The sequence below is a fragment of the Strongyloides ratti genome (genome assembly GCF_001040885.1).
Source record: "Strongyloides ratti genome assembly S_ratti_ED321, chromosome : 2".
Lineage (NCBI taxonomy): Eukaryota > Metazoa > Nematoda > Chromadorea > Rhabditida > Strongyloididae > Strongyloides > Strongyloides ratti.
The window spans coordinates 12,607,025-12,632,363 of record NC_037308.1 but is presented as its reverse complement, the minus strand read 5'-3'; the positions used below and the strand labels follow the sequence as shown (position 1 = coordinate 12,632,363).

The 25,339-nt window shown below is 24.5% G+C and overlaps 8 protein-coding genes across 8 annotated transcripts; 5 read left to right on the top strand and 3 right to left on the bottom strand.

Annotated features, from left to right (window-relative positions):
- Positions 1-212: 212 nt before the first annotated feature.
- On the bottom strand, positions 213-986 carry SRAE_2000403300 (FI09421p; the record flags this gene model as incomplete). The annotated part of the gene is made up of 2 exons (XM_024642855.1): positions 213-914; positions 957-986. The coding sequence occupies 2 exons, from the start codon at positions 984-986 to the stop codon at positions 213-215; spliced, it is 732 nt and encodes a 243-aa protein (XP_024508584.1).
- A 2,456-nt stretch (positions 987-3,442) lies between these two features.
- Positions 3,443-4,345, top strand: SRAE_2000403200 (Hypothetical protein; the record flags this gene model as incomplete). Its single annotated transcript, XM_024642854.1, has 2 exons — positions 3,443-3,785; positions 3,822-4,345. The coding sequence occupies 2 exons, from the start codon at positions 3,443-3,445 to the stop codon at positions 4,343-4,345; spliced, it is 867 nt and encodes a 288-aa protein (XP_024508583.1).
- A 965-nt stretch (positions 4,346-5,310) lies between these two features.
- On the bottom strand, positions 5,311-6,256 carry SRAE_2000403100 (E3 ubiquitin-protein ligase RNF181; the record flags this gene model as incomplete). Its single annotated transcript, XM_024642853.1, has 3 exons — positions 5,311-5,567; positions 5,619-5,828; positions 6,238-6,256. The coding sequence occupies 3 exons, from the start codon at positions 6,254-6,256 to the stop codon at positions 5,311-5,313; spliced, it is 486 nt and encodes a 161-aa protein (XP_024508582.1).
- Positions 6,257-7,544: 1,288 nt separating this feature from the next.
- On the top strand, positions 7,545-10,005 carry SRAE_2000403000 (Sperm-associated antigen 4; the record flags this gene model as incomplete). Its single annotated transcript, XM_024642851.1, has 3 exons — positions 7,545-7,558; positions 7,638-7,730; positions 7,779-10,005. The coding sequence occupies 3 exons, from the start codon at positions 7,545-7,547 to the stop codon at positions 10,003-10,005; spliced, it is 2,334 nt and encodes a 777-aa protein (XP_024508581.1).
- Positions 10,006-10,814: 809 nt separating this feature from the next.
- On the top strand, positions 10,815-12,399 carry SRAE_2000402900 (Importin subunit alpha; the record flags this gene model as incomplete). The annotated part of the gene is made up of 2 exons (XM_024642850.1): positions 10,815-11,963; positions 12,016-12,399. The coding sequence occupies 2 exons, from the start codon at positions 10,815-10,817 to the stop codon at positions 12,397-12,399; spliced, it is 1,533 nt and encodes a 510-aa protein (XP_024508580.1).
- Positions 12,400-13,151: 752 nt separating this feature from the next.
- On the top strand, positions 13,152-14,632 carry SRAE_2000402800 (Ubiquitin carboxyl-terminal hydrolase; the record flags this gene model as incomplete). Its single annotated transcript, XM_024642849.1, has 2 exons — positions 13,152-13,289; positions 13,337-14,632. 2 exons carry the CDS (start codon positions 13,152-13,154, stop codon positions 14,630-14,632), a joined length of 1,434 nt encoding a protein of 477 aa, XP_024508579.1.
- A 1,358-nt stretch (positions 14,633-15,990) lies between these two features.
- Positions 15,991-19,132, bottom strand: SRAE_2000402700 (Zinc transporter SLC39A7; the record flags this gene model as incomplete). Its single annotated transcript, XM_024642848.1, has 3 exons — positions 15,991-17,040; positions 17,081-17,234; positions 17,784-19,132. 3 exons carry the CDS (start codon positions 19,130-19,132, stop codon positions 15,991-15,993), a joined length of 2,553 nt encoding a protein of 850 aa, XP_024508578.1.
- A 1,603-nt stretch (positions 19,133-20,735) lies between these two features.
- SRAE_2000402600 (Hypothetical protein) lies at positions 20,736-25,326 on the top strand (the record flags this gene model as incomplete). The annotated part of the gene is made up of 3 exons (XM_024642847.1): positions 20,736-20,810; positions 23,594-24,694; positions 24,988-25,326. The coding sequence occupies 3 exons, from the start codon at positions 20,736-20,738 to the stop codon at positions 25,324-25,326; spliced, it is 1,515 nt and encodes a 504-aa protein (XP_024508577.1).
- Positions 25,327-25,339: the final 13 nt, after the last annotated feature.

The window sequence follows — 25,339 nt, the reverse complement described above, 5'->3', positions numbered from 1 at the left end:
AAAACATATCTTTTTTTATATTTGTTTTTGATGGATATAAAAGAAAAATATTGAAATTTGATGATAAATTTAGTCATTTTATCTAATTGCGTATAACAAGAAAAAACTTTTTAATAAATTTTATTTAACTCTTTTTGTTAATCTATTGTAATATGAAGAAATATTTATTTATTTTTTTTTGTTTAGTTAATTTTCTCTTTATTTAATTTAGACTATTGACAACAAAATGTTTTGATAAAGCCATTTGGTTTAGTATTTTTTTTATCAATACGTTGATAAATTTCAGATGACAAATCAGAAAGACGATATGTGTTAGAATCTCTTAAATATGCTGGTATTTCATACAATCCTTTTTTGTCAATATCTAAAATCATTGTTGAAAGCTCTCTAAAAACATTTTCAATACCAATGTTTTCTTTAGCACTACATATCATTCCTTTGCAAAAATTATTTTCTCTACAAAATTTATCAAATTTTTCTTCATTTAAATCTCTTTTTACATCACATTTGTTTGCTACACATATTGTTGGTATCAAATTTCCATCAGCTAGTCTTATTTTATTATCTAAATCATTTTTCCATTTTAAACCACCATCCATGGTGCTATTCCTTAAACAATCTGTCACTACAATTGCTCCATGAGCATCTTTAAAGTAGACTCTTGTTAAATTACTAAATCTATCTTGTCCAGAAACATCCCATAACTGTAATCTTAATAAAGTACCATCTTCATGCATAAGAATTTTAGTAGCAAAATCAACACCAACAGTTGCTTTGTAATATTGTGTATATGTATTTTGAACAAATTGTCTAATTATACTTGATTTTCCTGTTCCGGGATCTCCAATAACTAATATTTTATACAATCTCTGAGTTGTTTCTTTATCAATTCTTACTTCTTCATTATTTTTTCCCTAAAATAATTTTAAAATTAAAAAAAAAAAAATTAAACTTACATCATTATTATCATAGTATTGTTCAAACATTTTTATAAAAAAATACGTAGAGGTTTAATTATTTCAGCAGACCTCATAATAATTATATAAATAATATTTTTTACCTTTTAAAATGACATTCACGATAAGATAACACCAAAATAGTTACATTACTTTTTCTAAACTTGTATCTTATAGGAGTAATAACAAAGAGAACATATTACTTTTTGTGATTAGATGTAAAAGTTTGTTTTAAAGCGTTTGCTTTATAATAAATTTTTTTTTGATTGTTAAAATAAATGATTAAGATAAAAATGAAACAAAAAAGGCATTTTTAAGATATAATAATATAATTATTTTAAAAAATTTTATAAAGAATTTATAATTATTAAAAAGTTATAATCAAAAATAATATTAAATTTTTATTTACTAAATTTTTTATGATGTATGTCAATAATACTACAGTTAGTTGACATTTCCTTATCAGTATATTGAAAAAATTGTTCTGCTAAAAAAAAATATTAAAATTGTAATAATATAAATGACATACCTTTAGGATCTTTACAATTTTCTTGTTCCATTTAAGTAAAATTTTTCTTATAATAGTATAAATATTTATTAAATAAAATCATTAATTAAAATCATTTTATTAGAAAATTAAAATTTTGTGTTATAATAATTTATAGATAATAATTTGAAAATATATTTTATTGAAATATTCTAATTAAGAATATATTTAGTAAATAGAATTATTGTTAAATAGATAGATCTTTAAATTTATCATTGAAAAAAAATTAATGTAATAGTAAAATAACAAATATATATGTATTGAAAAAAAATAAGCTTATATTATTTTTGCTTTTATTGCATTAAATAGCAAATTAATTTACAAGAATATTTAATATAAACGATTAATAAAGATATCATAAAATTTAAATTTTCACACAAATTAATGTTATGAAATTTATTATTTACAAAAGAAATTTAAACATTTTTTAGATTTCTTTTTTTATGAGAAATATTGAAAAGTATAAAAAATTTAAATTGATAAATAAATTCTTATTTTTTTACACATACGTTTAAGTGATGGTAATTTATATACTTTGATGATATCATCATAAAACTCTAGAGTAAATCTTGACAAATATTTATATTCATTTTTTCATTGTAATTACTTTTCATTGTACATTTTTAAATATATTAAAATATTCATTTTAACTTTACATTTAATAAAGATTTTGTAATTATAAAATTAATTTAGTTAATCTTATGTTAAGATTTTTCTAATTATAACAAAATTTTATAATGTTAATGTTTGTAATAATTCTAATATTCTAAAAAGATTTAATTTTTTTTATAGAATTAAAAAAATTATTTAAAAAAAACATACACAATTTCTACTTTTTATGTTTTACATTAATTCATAAAAAAAATTTTTTTAATGACATGTTCAACATTTCGACAAAGTGCTATTAAGAAATATATGTAAAAAAAAAACAACTAATTATATTTAATTATTTAGTTAAATAAATTTTGAAAATAGTTCTTTTTGAAAATTATAGTCTGATTTAAAGAATTTTTCTCAATTATTGGATAATAATTTGTTTATCAAATTAAATATCCTTAACCAATTAGCTATCATTTCTTTACAAAATAAAATAATTGACAATTTGAATGACCTATCCTTATGCTTCTTCACATATGTTTAACTATTATTAAAAAAAAATTATAATTTGAAATATTTACAAATATTTTTATCCTGTATTTGTAAAATAATTAAAAAAAAAAGAAGAATTAGACAAAAACTAGTGTTTAATATTTATTTCTTGATTTATACTTTATCCGTTACAAGATAGTTAAACATTAATCAAGTGTGACGTACATCGTTTGTACAATTTTATCATTTATATAAAATAAATTTTCAAAAATATATCATAGATTAATGATATTAGAATAAAATATTTTCAACCATATTTAATTTTCTACTTTTTTTTATCAAGAAAAGTTTACCTTACCAAAATTTAATTAATTTTTAAAAAATAACTTTTTGATAACTTGTTTGTAATAATATTGAAAATAGTTATCTTTTCTTTACTATGAATTAAATGTAATGACAAAAAAAAGGCAATTCAATAACAGAAGGTATGATATATTATATAATGTATTTTTATTTAGTTTAAAAAATAATATTACATATAAAATTAATTGCATTATTAAAAAAAAATGATCCTCATAAATAATTATAAGATTATTTTTCAATATAAAAATGTTTCCCAAAATTAACTAATAATTTATGTCTTTTGTTAATAATAAATTATAAAAATATTAAAGATAAATTTAAACAAGGCGGCATCTATAAATCATTGTTAACACATAATTCTTTGTTAAAAAAAAATTTAAACTGCCCACTTTTACTAGACTTCTTAACCGGTTGAATTAATATTTACATGATCAAATGCCATATAAAAGAAGAATCCTTTTAAAAATAAAAATATTTTAATAACAGAATGAAAATTTTGCAATATTTTTTACCAATAACTATTACTTTTGTTATTATTATTTCATTTGTAGCATCTCAATCTCTAGAACAAACTACTGCTACTAATTCTAATGTGACAACTACAGTTCCTTTAGTTCATAATAAAGGTAAACATTTTGGTAATCATATTGTTGAAAATGAAAATAAAACTCTTACTGATAAGAGAAAAAAATTCAAAATTCGCAATCAAAATAAATTGTATAAGTTAAAAAAATTACTCCTTGAAACTGAGAATAAAAATTCAACCAATGATAAGGCTAATAATAATTTTAAAAAATCAAATGAAAGTGGTACAGATACAGCAAGTAATTGTAAGTAAAATTAAAAATTAAATAATATATTTTTAGTGAGAAATAAAACAAAAAATCAATTAATTGTTCTTCAAAAAGAACTTCGTAGATTAACTAAAATTGCCGAAAAACTTACAGAACTTAATGAAATATATACTGTAACAAAACAAACACCAACTAAAAAAAAGCCAGAAGGAGAAAATAGAGGTAAAAAAAATTTAAATTCAAAAAAAGGATTTAATAATAAACATAAAGTTTATCAATCAAAAAATCATAATGGAGATAATGATTCAGGAAAAAAAAATAATGATCAATTGTCAAAAAATAAAGGAAATGATGATAGAAGACAAGGAAAATGGAAAAATGGTAGAAGAAAGATTCAAACTACAATGAGACCTAGTTTTAATGGTACAACAGTTTTTCCATTAGATAAAGGACATTTTGTTACATCCCGTATCTATACAAGGCAACAAAAAAGAAGATCAACCAAGAAAGGTGATAAAAATATCTCTTATACCACATTTTCACCTAAATTTGTAAATACATCTTTCCCACCAGTAACGACAGTCTTACCAGAATAATAAGATAACGTTACAATTACAAATGTATAACTTTAACGTTTCTTTTAAATTTTAATCTAATATATTTATACTTTTTTATTTATATAAATAGTCGAAAATAATGACATCCTCTTTTTTTTATATTGTTACTAATAAAGAATTCTATATTTGCCATGTCTTATTTAAAATAATCCAGAAATACCAAATTTAAAGGAAAAAAAAACCAAAATTATAATTGAACGAAGAAAAAAACAAGAATTAGAACCGGATTACTTAATCTTTATCAATCCAAACCAGGAATAAATGAATATATTAAATGTTAATAGTAGATATTTAATTTATTTCGGTAAAACTAAAATTTAAATAATTCAAGTTCATATTGTTATTAAAAATCTCTTTTCTTATACTAATATACTGCTCCACAACCGCATTTCTTTTTTTTTACAAATTTTCTGCTTTTAACAGTGCTTTTTTATTTAAAAAAATTCCAACTTAAAAAGTTTTTTAATATTATAATTTATCTTAATAAATTAAAGAAAAAACACCATAAAATAGTCTAGTGTTTTTTATTAGAAAAAAAAGTAAGTTAAGAAATAAAAACTTTACAGTGTGTACCAAATTTGCAATATAGTTCAATCGGTTTATAAAAAACAATAGATTTCACGGATATTTTATCTTATAATTTATAAATATTATCATATGATATTCTAAATAAGTATAAAAACCAATAAAATATTTGTTATTTAACACCTTTATTAAAAATCTTCCTCAATAATTACAACTATTAGAGATAAAGAATTTAAATAAAATATGAAAAAAGTATAAAACACTATGATTAAAAAAATTAAGGTAAAATAAACATCAAAATAAAAAATATTTAAATATAAAAAAAAAACCCCAACAAATAAATTACCAGTATGATTATATTAAAATTAAAAATATATCAAAAAAATTTATTTGCCAGTTTTAAAAAACTTTATAAAATCTTACATATACATGGAATCATGAAGTTCATCAATATCAGCTTGTCGCTTATTTGATCTGTCAATTTTTTTTTTCAATTCTTCTATAAACTCATCATCACTAGGTAAATCTTTTCTACATAAAGGGCAAGCAGAAGCTCTGTCAAGCCACATTTTAAGGCATGAAGAATGAAATTTATGTTGACAAGGCATCACCATAACTTCAGCTTCTGGGTTTGGATCACTTTCACCAAAATGATTTAAACAAATTGTACATTGTGCTGAAAAAAAAATTAATTTTAATAACATTATTTTTGTTATATACAACATACAACTTGAATTTATATCTTTACTTATCATTCTTGGTAATGAAGCCACAACATTAGGATCGGCTTTAGTTGCACGGTCACCCTTCAAAGTAAGATATAATTCATAGGTTGATCGAAGATGATCATATTCAGAAAAGAAACGTAATAATGCCATATCTCTTTCTTCACTTGTTGGTTCTGGTGCATGTTCAGCTAAATAATCATCCATCTTCTCTAAATATAAAAATAAAGACTAGTTTTAAAGTTAATGTCGTATTAAAACACTTTGTAAATTAGAATATTATAAATTTAAATGGTACACTTCAATGGGAACAATAGTAACTGTGGAAAAAAAATAAAAAGTTATTTGATACTTGTCAATATATTTGGAATAAAGTGTCTATTTAGAAATAAAAGTTATCAAAAATTTATCAAAAAAAATTTCTTTATCAGTTATTTTTTTATGTAAATTTTGGAAATCAAATAATTTAACATATTTATGGCAATTTATTTTAAGAGTGATGTTTTCCAAAAAATTTTTTTTAAACTAACTATTATAATATTTATATCAGTTAAAATAAAAATAAAACACATTTTTCTTAAGTTTTTTTAATAATCTTTTTTTCATTTAAATTGTTCTTACCAAAATAAAAAAATACCATTTAAATATTTTTATTTATTGGATCAAATATTAACTTATATTGTACTTGCATGTTTTTTTAAATTTAATAAAATTTCTCAGTATTATTTTTTTTATTAAAGAAACGATAATGATCTAGAAGAATTGTTGTATAGTAAGTTTCTACAACAATATGAATCGTCAGATTATTAATAACATAAGATTGTAAACAAATATGTTCACAGGGTAATATGCATTTCTCCAACAGTATTTTTATATTAATATCTTGTGCATTTTGCGCTCCTTTTTTTTTTCTCTATACGTACAATTTTCGTCACGAATTTGATTGCCTATCTAATTAAAGTAAAAATGGCGCCAATTGTATATTAATTAACATTTTCCATTTCTTATCCATTGATAAAAGTGTTAATTATTTTGTTGTATTATTGTTCTCCTTGATAAGTAATAACAATGAACATTTAAAATAATAACAATAATGTTTTATTTGAGCAGAAGATATGATTAAAAGTTGACTATCACTTATAAACTATTTCTGCCTAATTTATTTTTTTGGTTCATTTACTCAGCTATTCTAATATAAGAAGTTGCCGTTGTAAAGATCTAACCTTTGATAACTTTTTTTTTTCTCACCATTGAGTAAATGTCTTTACTTGTTCGTTGTCTTCTTATATCATAATAAATGTTGTATTAAATATACATATCAAATAGAATAATATTTGAAATAATTTTCTTTTTTTTATTATATGTTTTAATAGCAAGTACTACAATTATTTAATTATTTTAATGTAATTTCTTTATTATTTATTAAAAGGAGTTTGTACTACTTTTTAAATTTGACCTTTTTGTCTGTTAATTTTTATTGTAAATTAAGTTCTTTAATGAAATACTTTTGTTATTAGAAACCGAAATCACTTTGAGTTAAATTATTTTGACAATTTATGTAAATTCAAATGAATTTTTATTTATATTTATAACCATAATCTTTTAATTTTTATATTTAATTGTCTATTTTAAATTATTTTAATTAAATATAAATGTTTTATAAATTATTTGAAGTTAAATAATATCGTTTTATATTTATTTTTATAGAGTTAAATATATATATATATTTTTTTAAAAAGTTAATTGTTTTATTCAAATTTTTTCTACCTAATAAATATATAAACAATTTTTGTAGATTTTAATCTTATTGAACTAATATAAATTATATTTAAATATTTCTTCTTTAACCAAACTGTCATCCTGTTTTGATTCTTAAAATCTATTTATGATTAGAAGCTAAGTTGTTTTATATTTTCTATAAATCAATCATGCATGGTTTTCGGTATGTTGTTTTTATCAATTTTCAAAATCTAATACAAATCTTGATTTACAATTTTATTAGTCATTTTCTTTATTTTTAGTACAGCAAATTCACCACCGTTAACAAAGGATGAGATGGATGCTATATTGGATACAAAAACACCAGTAAGAACAGATTATAATCTAGCCAAAAGGTAAATGCATTAAAAAAGATTTATTCATGAACATATTGTAATTTATAGTCTTGTTTATGATAAAAGTGGTCATTTAGGATATCAGTTTTCCAATTTATCTAGACAAAGATTAGGCCAAAAAATTATTATTAATGATGGAACGTGGAGATCATATTTTCACACACGATATTTTCTCCTATCAATTAAACTTAAACAATGCTTTGGTATTTTATTTCAATTATTTTTTCAACACATAAGTGTAACCTATCGTTTTTTGGAAAGACACATTTATAAATTTCTTCTATTTGTTTTTGGTATGTCGAATCAGTTAGATATGTCTTTTGATGATACTGATAATTTTCAAAATAACAGTATTAAAAGTCCTATTATATTTAAAGGTCCTGTGACTGTACGGAGAGTTTTTAATGTCAATCGTATTAGTAGAGGACCTTCCAAATTTACACTCTTCTGGAGATATTTAAAGAGCAAAGTTTTCAAATTGTGTACACTTATAGTTGCGTGTACCTCTTATATTACATTGATCATTTCATCAAAAGGGAAAGCTGTCACATCAACGTTTATAAACAACAATATGGAGATTGTAGGAACAGAAAATTCAAGGACAAATAAGAAAACAATATCAAATATTAGTAGAAAATGGGGTTTATGTTATTTTTGTTTTTTACCACTTTTTATTCTACTACTATCTATTTTATTATTTTGCTTTCTTAATGATAATATTAAGGAAAATATTGGTGTTTCAAATGAAATTTTTCCCAATATTTTTTCACGTGCAATGAAAAGTGCCGGTGATATTAAAAGTAGAAGTGTTACTTTTGCTGGTGACGTTATTCATAAAGGGGTTGATTATTCCTCTATTGTATACAATAAAATTACTGAGGATTCAAAAATTATAGTGGAAAAAAGTAATAGTTATGTTGGTTCTATTTTTTCTGTTTTTTCAAATCAATTTACATATTTAAGAGAGTTCATTGATTCAATACTTGCATACGGTTTTAGTATGATTCATTACCTTTTATCTTTTGTGATTTACTTTTTCTATGCCATATATTCATTATTGGCCAATTTTTTCGTTAGTATAATAAGTAAATCTGAAAACGATACTATTACAATGGCTTCATTAAATAAAAAGGAATCGGATATTTCAAATGTTCAATATAATAATTTTATCTCATCAAATTTTGATGAGGAGGCATTTACTAAAAGAATATTATCTAGAATACAAGTTGAGATAGAAAATGCAATTTCAAAAATTGAATTCAAGGAGAAAGAGGTCAAAGTTATTGAGAAACATATAGAAAGAGAGCCAAAAATTTCAGTAGAAAATATTATGAATGAAATTAATGGCGTGTTAGATAAAGAATTAATAAATATGAAAAATATATGGGATCAAAAATTAAAAAATGTTCAAGAAATGATGGAGGAACAACAACGTCTTTCAATTTCTTCATTTAGGCATTCCGTGGATGATGTATCAAAGGAAGTCAAAGACAAAGCTGATAATGTTTATGTTGATAAAACTCTTAGAGATTCATTAAATTCTTTTAAAATAGAAATACATAATATTCTTACAGAAAGGTTAAAAGAATTTGCAACTGTTTATCGTGGTATTCAGAATAGTCCTGATGATTTTAAAAAAAATTTATATATGTCAGAAGTACATGATTTAATTATAAGTCTTCTTGAAAAATATGATCACGATAAAACTGGTCTAGCAGATTATGCTTTAGAAAGTTCTGGTGGTTCAATAGTAAGTACTCGATGTACTAAACAATACAATGTCCAATCCAGAATTGAATCATTGTGGGGTATTCCTTTATGGTATGTTAGCTATTCACCTAGAACAGTTATACAAAGAAAATCACAAGGAACTATTCCAGGAGAATGTTGGTGTTTTGAAGGTAGCACAGGATACCTTACTATATCTTTGTCACGTCCAATTCATATAACAAATATTTCTTATGAGCATGTACCTACTGAATTAATACCAACAAAAGAGGCTTATAGTGCACCAAAAGAAATTAAATTTTGGAGTTTTGAAGATGTAAAAAATCAAGAGACAAAAACTGATCTTGGAACATTTACTTTTGATATATCTAAGAAACCTTTACAATTTTTTACAATTTCTCCATCCTATAAAAATTTAATTAGTCCTATTGTTGAAATGGAAGTTCTTAGTAATTATGGAGCACCATTTACTTGTCTTTATCGGCTTCGAGTTCATGGAGATTTACCAAAAAATAACGTTCATTTACTAGATACTAATGCGAAATAAATCTGTTTTTAAATAATTTATTGAACGATCTCAATATTTCATTTATATTATATTTTTTCATTATATCTGCATTACTTTCTGTATATTTTAAAAATATTACTTACATTGTGTATTAATTTTTATTTTTATGAATAAGCAAATAAAATTTTTGCTATACGTATATATATTTTTTAACCTTTATGATTTTTCCAGTCGATAATTTTTTTGATTATTTTTACTACATTATATTTTAAAATATCCTACAGAGGTTGGGAAATAAATTGTACATTATAGGTAATAATTAAACATTACAAAGTTTATGTGTAAATAACAAATTCTCTATCAACTATATTATGGTAATACATTTAAATTAACCGCATAATTAAGTAAAAAATCAAATGAAAAATGTACACCCACATACATTATTTTTTTTTTCAACTTATTTTTTTAAAATATTAAACCGATTAACAATAAATTATAATATTCCAATTTGTTAACATTTAATTTCCAAGTAAGATGGAAATATTATTTCATTTCTCAAAAAGATTAATATTCAATGTTGAATTGGAAATATGTCTTCATTCGAGACGTTTCCAATTTTTATTTCTTTACTCTCTGGACTCATTATTCCACTTTTTTTAAATCAAATGAATAATAACTTAGTTAATTCCCTTGTCTAATTTGTATTACAGTTTAAATTTATATTTATCAATAATTAATTTCTTTGTTATTTTAATATAATTAAAAATTTGGCGGTCACTGATAATTGACTGATTTTTTACCTATAATATTATTAATTATTTATATTTTAGGTCAACTTATTCACTATTATGAATCCAGATCGTCAGCAACAATACAAAAATTTAGCTAAGGACAGTGATTCTTTACGTAAAAATCGTCTTGAAACTTCAATTTCTTTGAGAAAAGAAAAAAGAGAAGAAGCCTTGTCTAAAAGACGTAATATTCATGAAACAACTGACCCTACTACAAGTTCTTTTGCCGAGGATCTTCCATCAAACGTCCCATTTGATGGTGAAAAGTTGTTTGAAATTGTTAATGAAGCTAAGTCAGATGATCCCGCTAGAAGATTAACTGCTGTAACTCAAGCTAGAAAATTACTTAGCAGTGACAAAAATCCTCCAATTGATGATTTAATTAGTAGTGGAATTCTTCCAGCACTTGTTGAATGTTTGAAGACTAACATAAAAGAATTACAATTTGAGGCAGCTTGGGCTCTTACAAATATTGCATCTGGAACTAGTGAACAAACCAGAGCCGTTGTTCAAGCTGGTGCAGTACCAAAGTTTTTGGATTTACTTAACTCTGAACATCTAAATGTCTGTGAACAAGCTGTGTGGGCACTTGGAAACATTATTGGAGATGGACCACATTTTAGGGATTATTGTATTAAGTTAGGAATAATACCACAACTATTGAAATTTGTAACACCAGATATATCAATAAACTTTCTGAGAAATGTAACGTGGGTTATGGTCAATCTTTGCAGGTCTAAAGATCCAGCTCCAACAATTGAGGTCGTTACTGCATTGTTACCTGCTCTTTCTATTTTAATATATCATGATGACACAGCAATTTTAGTCGATACAGTATGGGCTTTATCTTATCTTACAGATAGTGGAAATGATCAAATTCAAGCTGTTATTCAATCTGGTGTTGTTAAGAGACTTGTGGAACTTTTAGGACATGAAGAAAATAAGGTACAAACTGCTGCTTTGAGAGCTGTTGGAAATATTGTTACTGGTACTGATGAACAAACTCAACACGTTATTGATGCTGGAGCATTGAGTATGATGCCAACACTTCTAATGCACAGTAAAGCTAAGATCAATAAAGAAGCTGTATGGTTTGTTTCTAATATAACTGCTGGTTTAGATACTCAGGTTCAAGCCGTTATTGATGCAGATTTGGTCCCATTGATTATTAACTTACTTGACAAAGGTGACCACATGACACAAAAAGTTTGTTTTTTACCTTTTAACGATATTTATTTAATATAATCAATATTTTTAGGAAGCAGCATGGGCTATTTCAAATGTTACTATTTCTGGAAATGTTAATCAAGTGAGATATTTAGTCGATCGTGGTGTAATTCCACCATTCTGTAATCTTCTTGGAATTCGTGATACACAAATTGTTCAAGTAGTTCTTGATGGACTTATCAATATTTTAAAAAAGAGCCATCCATATGTTGAACAGGTAACAACGATAATTGAAGAATGTGGAGGACTTGATAAGATTGAACACCTTCAAAATCATGAAAACGAAGATGTCTACAAATTAGCATTTGATATTATTGACAACTTCTTTTCAGGAGATGAAGATAATGATAATTGTAATATTGATTCAGGGGAAGGCACTAGTCATCAATACCAACCAAAAAGCTTCAATTTCTAGATTGAGAAGGTTGTCTTTAAGAGGTTAACTTAATGACACAGGAAACCAAATTATATTTTAATATTTTTTATTTCAAGAATGTCAAAGTTAATATTATCATTCTATATATTAATATATATATATATCCCACAAAATGTGTGCAGATGCTTTTTAGGATATATCAAAAATTTTCTTCATCACTTTTCGGGTTGTAAATCAAATCAAAAATTCACAGCATCGATGTAGCACAGGACCAAAAATTTAAAAGAAAATAGAAGCCTTTTTTTCGACTTTTTTCGTTGTTTGTGTTAAATATCTACATTGTTAAGTAACTTTATTATAAATGAATTCAAAAAATTTTATCATTGTTAAACTTTTCGGTTTGAAAATATATTTTAGATGTATAATTTTAATAAATTTTTCGTCGTCAGTCTCTCTAAAATTTAATTATTTTTCTTTTTTTTTTCTGTGTTTAATTTACTTTGTCAAAACACAGTGAAGTTATACAATAATTGAAGATATACTAGTACAATTTTCCGGAAATTTGGTGATAAACTTCCAAAATTTTGTTCTTGTAGCGATTGTTTAGAAAGCACATCGAAATGTCATCGTTTCCATTATACTCTCTTTTTGTGTTCCTCTTTGTGATTTGTTTTTTTTTTATATACAGATAACTGTCAATATTTTACCTGCCAATGTCGTGGTTTTTTCTTTTTTGATGGCGTGGTTCTTTTTTTGCTAATTAAACCATTTAATTATATATTTATTTAGAAATGTCAAAAGTTACTGTTAAGTGGGGTAAAGAAAAGTATGAGTTAGTAGTTGATCAGAATCAAATTCCATTAATGTTAAAACAGGAGTTACAAAGGCTTACAGGTGTAGATGTTGAAAGGCAAAAAGTTATGGTTAAGGTTAGTTTTTTTTTTTATCTGAATTCATAAATTTTTGCAACTTTTAGGGGAAAGTACTTGATAATGAAGATTGGAAAGGCGTAAAACTAGCAACAGGTACTACCCTGATGATGATGGGACAAGCAGGGCCTGTTGTTCCTGTAGAGAAACCTCCAGAGAATGAGTTGACAATGAATGAAGATTCAGGAAATGATTCTGATCTTCAAATGTCTTTACCAACTGGTTTGAAAAATTTGGGTAATACGTGTTACTTAAACGCAACAATACAAGCTTTAAAAGCTGTTCCGGAAGTTAATGAAGCTTTAAATGCCTACAATCCAGAATCACAATCAGAGTTAAATAATCATTCTGCCAACAAATCATTTCTTATATCTTTGAAAAGTCTTTTTTCTACATTAGACAAAAATAAAGCCAAACAAAAAGCCGTTACTCCTATGGTTTTTCTCAATTATTTCCATCAATTATGTCCTCAAATGGCTACAACAACATCAAAAGGTAGTCTTGAACAACAAGATGCAAATGAAGCTTGGGTAGAAATATGTAAACATGTTTTACCTAGTCTTAAAGTTCCAGGTAATGGTAACACTTCTTTGAGTAGATTTTTTTCTGGATCTTATCAATCAACTATAAGGAATCTTGAAAATCCTGATGAAGAAGCTACTACAACAGCCGAAGATTTCTTGCAACTATCATGTTTCCTAGCTCAAGATATTAAATATCTTCAAAGTGGTTTAAAAAATAAAATGGTTGAAGAAATTGAGAAGATGTCTGTAACATTAAATAGAAATTGTAAATATGAAAAACGTACACTAATCTCAAGATTGCCAGCTTATGTTACAATACAATTGGTAAGATTCTTTTACAAAGAGAAAGGACAGATCAACGCTAAGATTTTGAAGGACGTTAAATTTCCAATGACATTGGATTTACATGAATTATGTACACCAGAATTAAAAAAAAAACTTGAACCAATGAGAGCTGCTTTCAAAGCTGAAGAAGATGCTTTTGCTAGTAGAAAAAAAGAAGAAAATGAAAATATGAAGTATGAAAAAGTGCGATATGATTTTGAAGATGATATTGGAAGTAACAATAGTGGTCTTTATGAATTAAAAGCTGTCGTGACACACAAAGGTAGATATGCTAATGGAGGTCATTACGTTGGCTGGGTGAGAATAGAAAATGAAGGAAAAGGAAAAGAAGACAAGTGGGCTATGTGTGATGATGATGAAGTTCATTTTGTTACTGAAGAGCAAGTAAAGAAATTATCTGGTGGTGGAGATTGGCACTGTGCTTATGTACTTGTTTATGGACCTCGAATTCTTAAAAAATCTATCAAAGAATAGATTATGAATTGGATGATTTACATTAAAAAAAAAGTTTAGGTACTGTTCCTTTTTTTTTCTCCCAAATATGATTAACTTTTTTGCACATATTGTAGTGGAAATCTTTAAGAACATTCTAAATATAAAAAAAAATAAAGAAAAATTCTTCTAAATTTTTTTTAACTTTTAAAAAACTATTTATTTTTTAAAATCTTATATATATAAATAAACGAGGAACCAGTTACAAAAATTTTCTTCTATTTTATACTTTTAAATGAAATTTTCTAAAATAAAAATATTTGTTGATAATCTTGTGGAACAATGATTTTTTTCAGAAAAATTATATTTCAACATAGTTATTGCAGCAAAATATACAATATTATCATATGCTACGAAATTGTTGAATTGGAGTATTTTTGAAGTTCGAGTATAAATTTCTAATAAAACTTAAAAATTTCATAACTTTTAAAAGAGCATTTTTTTCAACATTACTATAATAAGATGAACTATGTTAATTTTGGTGTTTTTTCAAATGAAATATAATTTTTTGGAAATAGTCTTTTCATTCTTGATACGAAAATTACAAAGCATTCATTTTCATTTTACAAGTTTTTAATTTAATTTAAAAGAAATTATAAAAAAAGATGTGGTTATTTAATATATCAAAATGTGACCAAAATAAAATTTGTGTTAAAATATGTGTTCAATTTTTGAAAAGATATTATATTAAAATGTTATCATATCAATGTTATGTTATGCACAAGTATAATTATGACAAGGGAAAATAAAGTTTTGCAAAGATTTTTTCAAGAAAATTTATTCTTTACTATAATTTTATAGTAAATTGTCCTAAATATATAAATAACATGTTATATATAACTTAATTTTAAATATGAATATTGAACAAATTTGTTTAAAATCAAATTAGCAATATTTAAAAAGTTGTATTTATAATAATCATTGATTTTTTTAATAAAGAATACACTTTAAACTTTATCCTTGACAATTATTTTAAACATAAAAATTTTAAAAATGTAATTTACAAAAAAAAGTCAATAGGATGTTTTAAATATAAATTTCTTTGTTGTTCTCAAAGTAAAGAGTATGTATTAAAACTGTATAATAAAAAATTGAATTCATTTTTAAAAATTTCAGTAGTTTTAATTTTATGAAGCAAAGTTTTTTAAGCTTATTTATTGCTTGTACATTGTAAACTGTCTAACAAGTTGAAAAGATGAAATTTTTAGCTGTTTATTTCTTTCAAAAATTTAAATTTAAAAACAAAAAGTCTTAATAAAAAAGTTATCTTAATATAACTAAAAAAATAAGTTTATTTATAATTAGTTATTTATACAAAAAATTTATCATCAATAAAAGTCTTACATTCCATATTTTTTTAAAACGTCATCATAAAAATCTAATGTTCTATTAATAAGTTCCTCTCTTCTTCTATCTATTTGTTCTTCTGTTCCATTAACTATAAAATTCATAAAATAATACATTGGTGTGGAGAATGCAAAAAATATTAGCACAAGTGGTAGGCTTTCAAAATAAGCTGTGTTAATGTTTTCAAATGATACTTCTTTAGATTTGTCCTTTAAATTTTCATTAAAAATTTTTTGATAATATTTTAAAAGTTTTTCTTCATTCTCTCTTCTATACTTTGATGTTGTATTGAAAGCAAGAAGTCTTGCAAAATCTGCCATTGGATTTCCAAGATATATTGTTTGCCAATCAATTATACCATTGACTTCATCAAATGTACCTAATGGAGATTTTATATAAAGTACATTTGCTGCCCATAAGTCGTTGTGAATAAAAATTCCTTGGAAACCATTTTTTTTTTCATCTCCATAATAAACATCTTTAATTGTTTTTTCACAATAAAATGAAGCTGATTTTTTAATTCTTTCTTGAAATTGTGGTTTTTTTAATTTTTCAATAAAAGCAATTTCTGCAAGTATATACATTGATTTAATCCATCTCAAATATTCTTCCAAGTTAAAGTTTTCAATTGCATACATTTTTTCACTTATTGGTATGCTTGCAGAAACAGCATGAATCTCAGCCAATGTTTTAATTATAGAATAAAGTTGTTTTTCATTGTAACCAGGAACCATTGGTATTATCGAACCGTAAATATAATTTGAATCACTATTTATTTTTGGATCTCTTCCAAGATCTTCTATTAATAGAAGACCATCTTTATTAATTTTATCCCACACTTTGTAACCATAAAATTTAGGAATTTTTAATTCAGGATAATTAGTTGAAAAGTTTATATAAAATTTTATTTCTTTTTGTGTATTATTATCAATACATATCTCCATGTGTTCTCTTACTTCAGGATTTTCAATATTCATCATTACACGTTCATCATTTTGAAAAACAGCATTAAAATGATCTGAAACTTGGTCAATTCTAGGAATCTATCAAGTGTAAAATATGTATTAACAAAAGAAAACTTACTTTAACAATTACATTTTTTATTAGAATGTCTTCTAATTGTATATCATTCCCAGAATTTTTTATAATTGTATGTATATTATCAATAATTTGTGGTTTCCAAAAAAATTCAAGTCTCATAATATTAGACATGAAAGCAGTTCCATTTGTAACATCTCTTAATTTAAAATTATTAAGATTATTAAATGAATATAAAGATTTTATTGAAATAGATTGTTTAATATTCTTAAAACTATATAATCTTTTTTGAAATGATTCATCGAGTATCTTCAAAACATCCGAAACTTTAAGAGATTTGATATCATTTAATAGAAAACAATCATTCATACTAATTTTTAATACTATACACTACAATAGTTGTAAGTGTGTATACTTTTTTTTTTTATAAAAACCCTATTTATAGTGATATAAAATAGTAAAGTTATCTAATCATATAAAATTACTAAGATGATAAGAATGTTTATTTTTTTTTCTAAACATAATAGAACCTGGAAAAAATCACTTAACATCTTTGTATTTATGTGACCATAAATGATAAGATAAAACATGACCAATAATAAAATAGTATTTTTTTTAAATATATTTGTTTGATAAGATGTTTTTTAAATATAATTTCATTAAATTTTTATTGATAACTAAATACAAAAATAATATTAAGTTAGTAATATTTTAACAAAAAAATGATAAAAAAAAATATTATTCATACAATGCAATGAGATACATCATTCCTATGCCTGCTAGAATTGCAATAATTTCTTTCATACTTTGCCATACACTACTGTTACTATCTAATAATTCAGGAATGACAGAAACGGTAGCTATATAGATAAAACCACCAGCTGTAAATGGTAATACCCAACTTGATACAGCCTCTTCAGCTAAACTATGAGCATCTGTTGAGAGAAGTGATATAATACAACCTGATAAAGCTCCTAATGCTGTGATTAATTGAACAAACATTGCACGTTTTTTTGAAAAACCTGATTGAATAAGAATAGCAAAATCTCCTATTTCATGAGGAATTTCATGAACAAGAACTGTCATTGTTGTTACCAAACCAACATATGGACCTGCAATAAAAGAAGCTCCAATAGCTAAACCATCGGTAAAGTTATGAGTAAAGTCAGCAACGAGATTCAAAAAAGCTGTTACTTTAATATTTGAACATGATTTATCCTCAACTTTTTTTACACTCTTTTTTTTTTTTGAATTTTTTTCAACCTTATCATCATCTTCATCATCAGAACATTTAACTTTTTTCTTTTCACCACCATGTGAATGTCCATGTCCATCTTCTCCTCTTATAAGTCTGACAAGTTTTTCAATAATTAAAAAGGCAATAATACCTCCAAGAACCCATCCTCCAACTGTATTATCATGTGAATGACCATGTTCTGAATCAGAATGACTATGTCCATGACCATGATCTCCTGCTGGTTGAGCATGTGGAATCAAATGTAAGAATGCATCACCTAATAAACCACCAGAACCAAAAGCAAGTAAAACTTTAAGAAGTGGTCCATTTTCAATAGTATTAGCTTGTAAAGGAATTGTTAATAGAAGAAAGCATGGGAATGCTGAAATAAGAAGAGTAGCACCAATAGAATATGTCCATAATCTTCTAACTGGATCATTAAGAAAAGAAAAGTAACTATCTTTAGCATAATCTTGATATTTTGTTGTTGTACTACGCTTAACATTTGTATGTGAATGCCCGTGAGAAGACTCCTCACCATGTGAATGACCATGAGAAGATTCCTCATCATGAGAATGACCATGAGAGTGTCCATGATTGCATTCATGTCCATGTTCATGGGTGTGACCATGATGTTCATGAGTATGTCCATGATGATCATCATCATGTAAATGGTCTTCTTTAACCATTTTTTGTGCTGCTTCATTTACTGCTTTTCCATATTTAGCAGCTGGATGCTCATGTGAATGTCCATGATGGTCATCGTGAGCATGTCCATGATGTTGTGTTGAAGCGAAAAGTATATTAACTCCTAAAACTATTCCTACCAACAAATATTTACTTCTAAATAACAGTTTCATCTAAAGATAAAAACAATTATAGTGTTTTTATAGAAAATATATAAATATTTAAGATATCTTTCATTTAACAAAAATACTATACTTACAATTTTTTAATTAAAATTAGAACAAAATGTTTATAATTTACAAAAAAAAATAATTTAAAAATTATTTCTAGATATAATAAATTAATTTATATTTATATTAAACTTATAAATGCGAAACTACTTCCAAGTGTATATAATATATTTCCACTATTTATTTTTTGACATTCCAAACAAGACATCGAAATATTTAAAAGTTAATTAAACATTAAACTTTTCACCGCCTACCTAATCTGTATTATTTAATATTATAGTTTAATGAAATCCAATTATTAACCATCTGCACAAATCATATGTAAATAAATAAACAATGATGAAAAAAAAAATTAAACTTAGAAGAAAAAAATTACTTATATATATTGTTTACCAGAATTTTTTTTTTTAAAAATTATTATATATATGATAATCATTAATTATCTTTAAAATAAATCATTTATTCTTTTAATATAAAAAAATATTTAATTTGGTATAAAGTAATAACTTAACAAATTTTAATATTAGCAATTGTTATCTCTATTATCAAACTTTTCTATATAATATTTATAAAAAAATAATGAAATAAATATTTTTCTTATTAATGTTTATGATTTTTGTACATTTTTTTAAAATGATTAATGTCATTTGATTAAAAAAAAGTAATAATAGTTTTGATTATATATAATTTTTTTTAAACAATTTTGATAACTAATAAAATGAAAATTTTGCAGTTTAAGTATAAAAAAATGGATCTCTTTTAGAGTCACTGACGTACTAAATTAATAAAAAAAAATAAGAAAAGTATCCGAAAAGTTTTAAAAATTCGAGCATTTGATAGTTGGTAAACGGGAACAAAATGTTTTAAAAAATTTTTTTACATAAATAATCAAAATTATCATATAAAATAAATAAAAATAAAATTAAGAAAATTGGTAGTAAATTTTTCAATAAAATTTAAATTCATTTACTTTTTATTTATTCATTTAATATGTTAGTTTAAAATTTTTATAAAATCATTAATATATTTTTAAAAAAAAATATAAATATATTTATTATTCGAATTTTCGAAAAAAATTTCTAGTACATACGTGAATCTAAAATTAAGCCATTGTTAATTATTTTAAAAATTTATCCCATCTCAAAGACTATTGAATGACTATGGTAGCATAATCAAATTCCAAAAAAAAATTTTTTATCACAATTTTGGAAGTTGAATTAGAAATCTGAGAAATTTTCGGCCAATTTTTTATGCCTGAAAATAATAATGTTATAACTATGAAAATTAATATACTAGACCTACTTTTGAATATAAATCGAATAAAACTAGGCCCATCTTCATAGGATAAGTATTTGCTGAGATACTGAAAAATCGAGAACAATAAATATTTTAGAAAAATTTCCGCCTTTGTTCATATCTCGCTTCAAAATGCAGATAAATAGAATCAGTTTTCTGCAATCGCCTTCTAATGCGTTTTCATATGAGGTCTATCTTTAAAATTTTTTTATATCTTTAACCACTTTCGAGATATAAAAAAATGGTGACAATGGATTACGCGCGAAAAACACCAAGTTTCAAATCTCAAGAACCATTGAAAATAGAAAAATGTTTCCAACATAGGGTATATCTTAAATTATGAAAAAAGCACAGCGCATCTAATTTCATAGACCTGTGACCTCATTTACTTGAGTTATCACTAAATTCTTAAAACTTTTTTTTGAACATATTTCTTATCGTAACTTCATTTTTAGAAGTCCTATAAAGATGTGAATAAGCTTAATGAATTTCTCGTAAAAAATTAATCTAGAATAAAATATTTATTCTTAAAATTTACAATACTATCATAAAAATCGAGATTTTAAAAAAATATTCCACAATTTCGCCCCTCAACTTTGAATCCTTATAACTCTTGAAGTTTCAATTTTTTAATATTGTTGATTATATTCAAAATTCATCCCGTTTCAAGGACTATCGAATGAATATAGTGGCATATTCAAATTCAAAAAAAAGTTGTTTTTCTTTGTTCACATTTTTAGAGGTAGAGTCGAAAATCTAGAAAATTTTCAGCCAATTTTCATATCTCTGAAAATAATAATGTTATAGCTATGAAATTAACTTAACTAGACCAACTTTTGAATAGAAATCGAATGAAACTTGTCCCATCTTCATAGCATAAGTATTTACTGAGATACTGAAAAGTCGGGTACAATGAATATTTTTGAAAAATTTCCCCCTTTGCTCATATCTAGCTTCATAATGAAGATAAATACAATCAGATTTCTGAAATCGTCTTCTAATAAGTTTTCGTATGGGGTCTACCTTCAAAATTTTTTTATATCATTAACCACTTTTGAGATATAAAAAAATGATGACAATGGATTACGCGCGAAAAGTAGCAAACATAATATTTCAAGAACGGTTAAATATTTGAAAATTTTTCCAACGTAGGGTATACCTTAAATTATAAAAGAAGCACAGCGCAACTGGTTTCATGCTTTTATGACGTTTTATATTTGAGTTATCACTAAATTCTTAGAACTTTATTTTGAACATATTTCTTATCATAACTTCATTTTTAGAAGTCCTATAAAGTTGTGAATAAGCTTAATGAATTTCTCGTAAAAAAATGGTCTAGAAGAAAGTATTTATTTTAAAAATTTACAATTTTATCATAGAATTCGAGATTTAGAAAAAATATTCCACTATTTCGCCCCTCATCTTTGAATCCTTATAACTCCTAGAGTTTCAATTTTCGAATATTGTTGATTATATTCAAAATTCATCCCATTTCAAAAGCTATCGAATGAATATAGTGGCATATTCAAATTCCAAAAAAAGTTGCTTTTTTTAATTCACATTTTTAGAGGTAAAGTTGGAAATCTAGAATATTTTCAGCCACTTTTTGAATCTCTGAAAATAATGATGCTATAGCTATGAAAATTAATATTCTAGGCCTACTTTTGAATAGAATTCGAATAAAACTGGTCCCATCTTCATAGGATAATCATTTGCTGAGATATTGAAAAGTCGGGAACAATGAATATTTTAGAAAAATTTCCGTCTTTGTTAATATCACGCTTCAAAATCAAGATAAATGCAATTAGATTTCTGCAATCGTCTTGTAATGAGTTTTCATATGGGGTCTACCTTCAAAATTTTTTTATACCTTCAACCACTTTCGAGATATAAAAAAATGGTGACAATGAATTACGCGCGAAAAAGTACTAAGTTTCATATCTCAAGAACCATTGAAGATACAAAAATGTTTTCAACGTAGAGTCTAACTTAAATTATGAAAGAAGCCTAGCGCATCTGGTTTCATGCTTCTGTGGTTTTTTTTACTTGGGTTATCACTAAATTCTTAAAACTTTATTTTGAACATATTTCTTATTATAACTTCATTTTTAGAAGTCCTATAAAGATGTGAATAAGCTTAATGAATTTATCGTGAAAAATTAATTTAGAATAAAGTATTTATTTTAAAAATTTACAATTTTATCATAGAATTCGAGATTTAAAAAAAATATTCCACAATTTCGTCTTCAACTTTGACTGCTAATAACTTCCGAAATTTCAATTTTCAAATATTGTTAATTATATTCAATATTCATTCTGTCTAAAGAGCTATCGAATGACTATAGTGGCATATTGAAATTCCAAAAAAGTTGTTTTTATTTAATTACTTAATTTTCTTTATTTATTTTTATTTTAGTATAAAAATTTTTCATTAAATCAACATTGTAAATTTAGAAAAATTATACATATTAAATATAAAATTTAAATAATTATGTGTTATCATATTTATTCATTTATTGTATAATTTTTTTAACAAAAAGATTATTTAAAAATTTTTTTATAATTAGAAGTTTCTAGAACGTTATAAAATTTAGTGAAATTCTATTTCAATTTTACTAAAAAAAAACCTTCATTTATTTAACATTTAAAACATATCATTTAGTTGATCAATTGAAGTCATAAAAAAATATGTATAATAAAAAATAAAATAGATATATTCAATCATAATCATACTAATTAAAATTTTATTTCTTTTTGAATTTATCTAAGTTTCTTTGTTAGTACAAAGTACATCCACTAGATATATAGCATAGTAACATCAGTTAATTTTAAAGAGAGTCATTTACATTAGAACGTTTTTTTTTTCAATAATTTAATAAAATATGAATATTATTTAATGAAAATGATAATTTTGTTAAAAATCTGAATAAAGAGAGAAAAATATTCAATTTTTTATCATTCAAAAAGTTATTAAATCCTTGTGTTTTTTAACAAAAAACATTCTACTATGTTTCTGGATATTTAACAATCTGCCTGCTGCTACTTCTAACAACCTTCACACATTGTGAAGGAAGTATTTATTGGATCTTTTTTATTTCGGTTCCTGAGGAAATAAATGCAACCACATTTCCAGTTACTATCAAGTCAAACTCCTCATCGGATGTAGTCTTTTTGAAACTTCCTGGTTACGATTACAAACATGGACATACAGCAGATAAATTTCCTGTAAACTCTAATTTAGTTGAAAATCCATCAATATTTCGAAATGAAAACAAAACATTTCTTTGGATGTTATCAGTATATACTGCATCTGGACCTTACAAAATTAATTGTGGAGCTATTGGAATACATCGCAATGACGGAAGCCAAATGCCTTATGATTGGAAGTTCAATTTTAACTGGCAGCCCTTACCAAATCCTTATGTTATGGCAAAACGAGTTATAATACTTGACCAACTCCCTTCTCCGGAAAACTGTGGCAACGATCAAGAAAAAATTTTAAAATATACAAAAGATAAGAAAGGAAAATTATTTAAGCTCAACTTAGTTAATGATCAGTTGAAAACGTCGGATGAATTGCCACATGCAAACAAGCTTTATTATTTTTTCACAATACCTCAAGATAGTTATGAAAAAAAGTTTGCAGAACCTTGTACTATATTTAGAGCTGTCAACAATAAACCACTAATTGTTATAAAAGGATATAATTCAACTCAAATATTGCCGAACAATACAAAAATTAACGTTATTAAATTTGAATATTTGGAAAGTGCTCTCACAATTCAACTTCTTCTAAAAAATCTACCAATATTACAAGATTTCTACAAGGACGAAGAAATTTTAATAAACAAGGTTATATTTACAAAGGATGGTATTAAAGAAGTGCCAAACTCGAACATAATCACTAAGGGCTCTTTCCCATTAAATGGATATGAAATTTTAAAATTTTCTTATGAATGGCTGTCGACTAGCAACAAATACAAGATAACAAAAATATTCTACTTCGCACCACCACAAGAGCAATATATATATTTATTGGAGTACTTTCTATATTCATCAAATGAGACGGTGGTCAAGCCAAACTGCTCTATCAATGGATTCAGTTTTGGATATCTTTATGCAGTTGGTTACATTGAAAAGATAGTTAGCCTAGATGAGTTGAATGCTAATGGAGTAGCAAAAAATGGTTTATTTCGCTATGGTTCTTTTGTTTTTACATCAGATATTTCAAAATTCAATACAACTCTAAAATGTTATTACAAAAACACCAAACGGAGAAATCATTTTTATTAACTCGTTTTTGCACACTGACAAAGCAAGTTTTGAAACAGATGAAAATGGAAATAAATATGTAAAAGTAAATAGTGGTGGTATAAATGTAAAAGATTCACAAAAGTCTTTATATGGAAAGCTTAGGGACAGATATGAATCTACTATTACAATTTTAATTATTGTTGAGATGGTTATTGGTGGTATCTCATTTTACCAATTTATACTCAGAGTTTTCTAAATGTGCTGGAAATAGGAATGTTCTTATTCATGCTTCACGTAGTGCTGGATCACGTGTATTCATGTTCACATATTTCTGCTGTATTTTGGAAGCAATGGAAACTGATACCTCAATTAATAATCCAATGAAGATTATAAAAGAAATTCGTGAAAAGCGTTATGGTGGTAACATTTCTTCTATGGAATACGCTTACTTATTGAAAGCTCTTATTTCATATTTTTTTGATAACAAGATTTTAATTGGTGGAAATAATAAAAGATTTAATTTTGCTAAAGAGTACGAAGACTATCTTTATAAGTTGGAAAAACGTGAAGATGGAAGAAAAATTTAAAAATTTCTTAAAA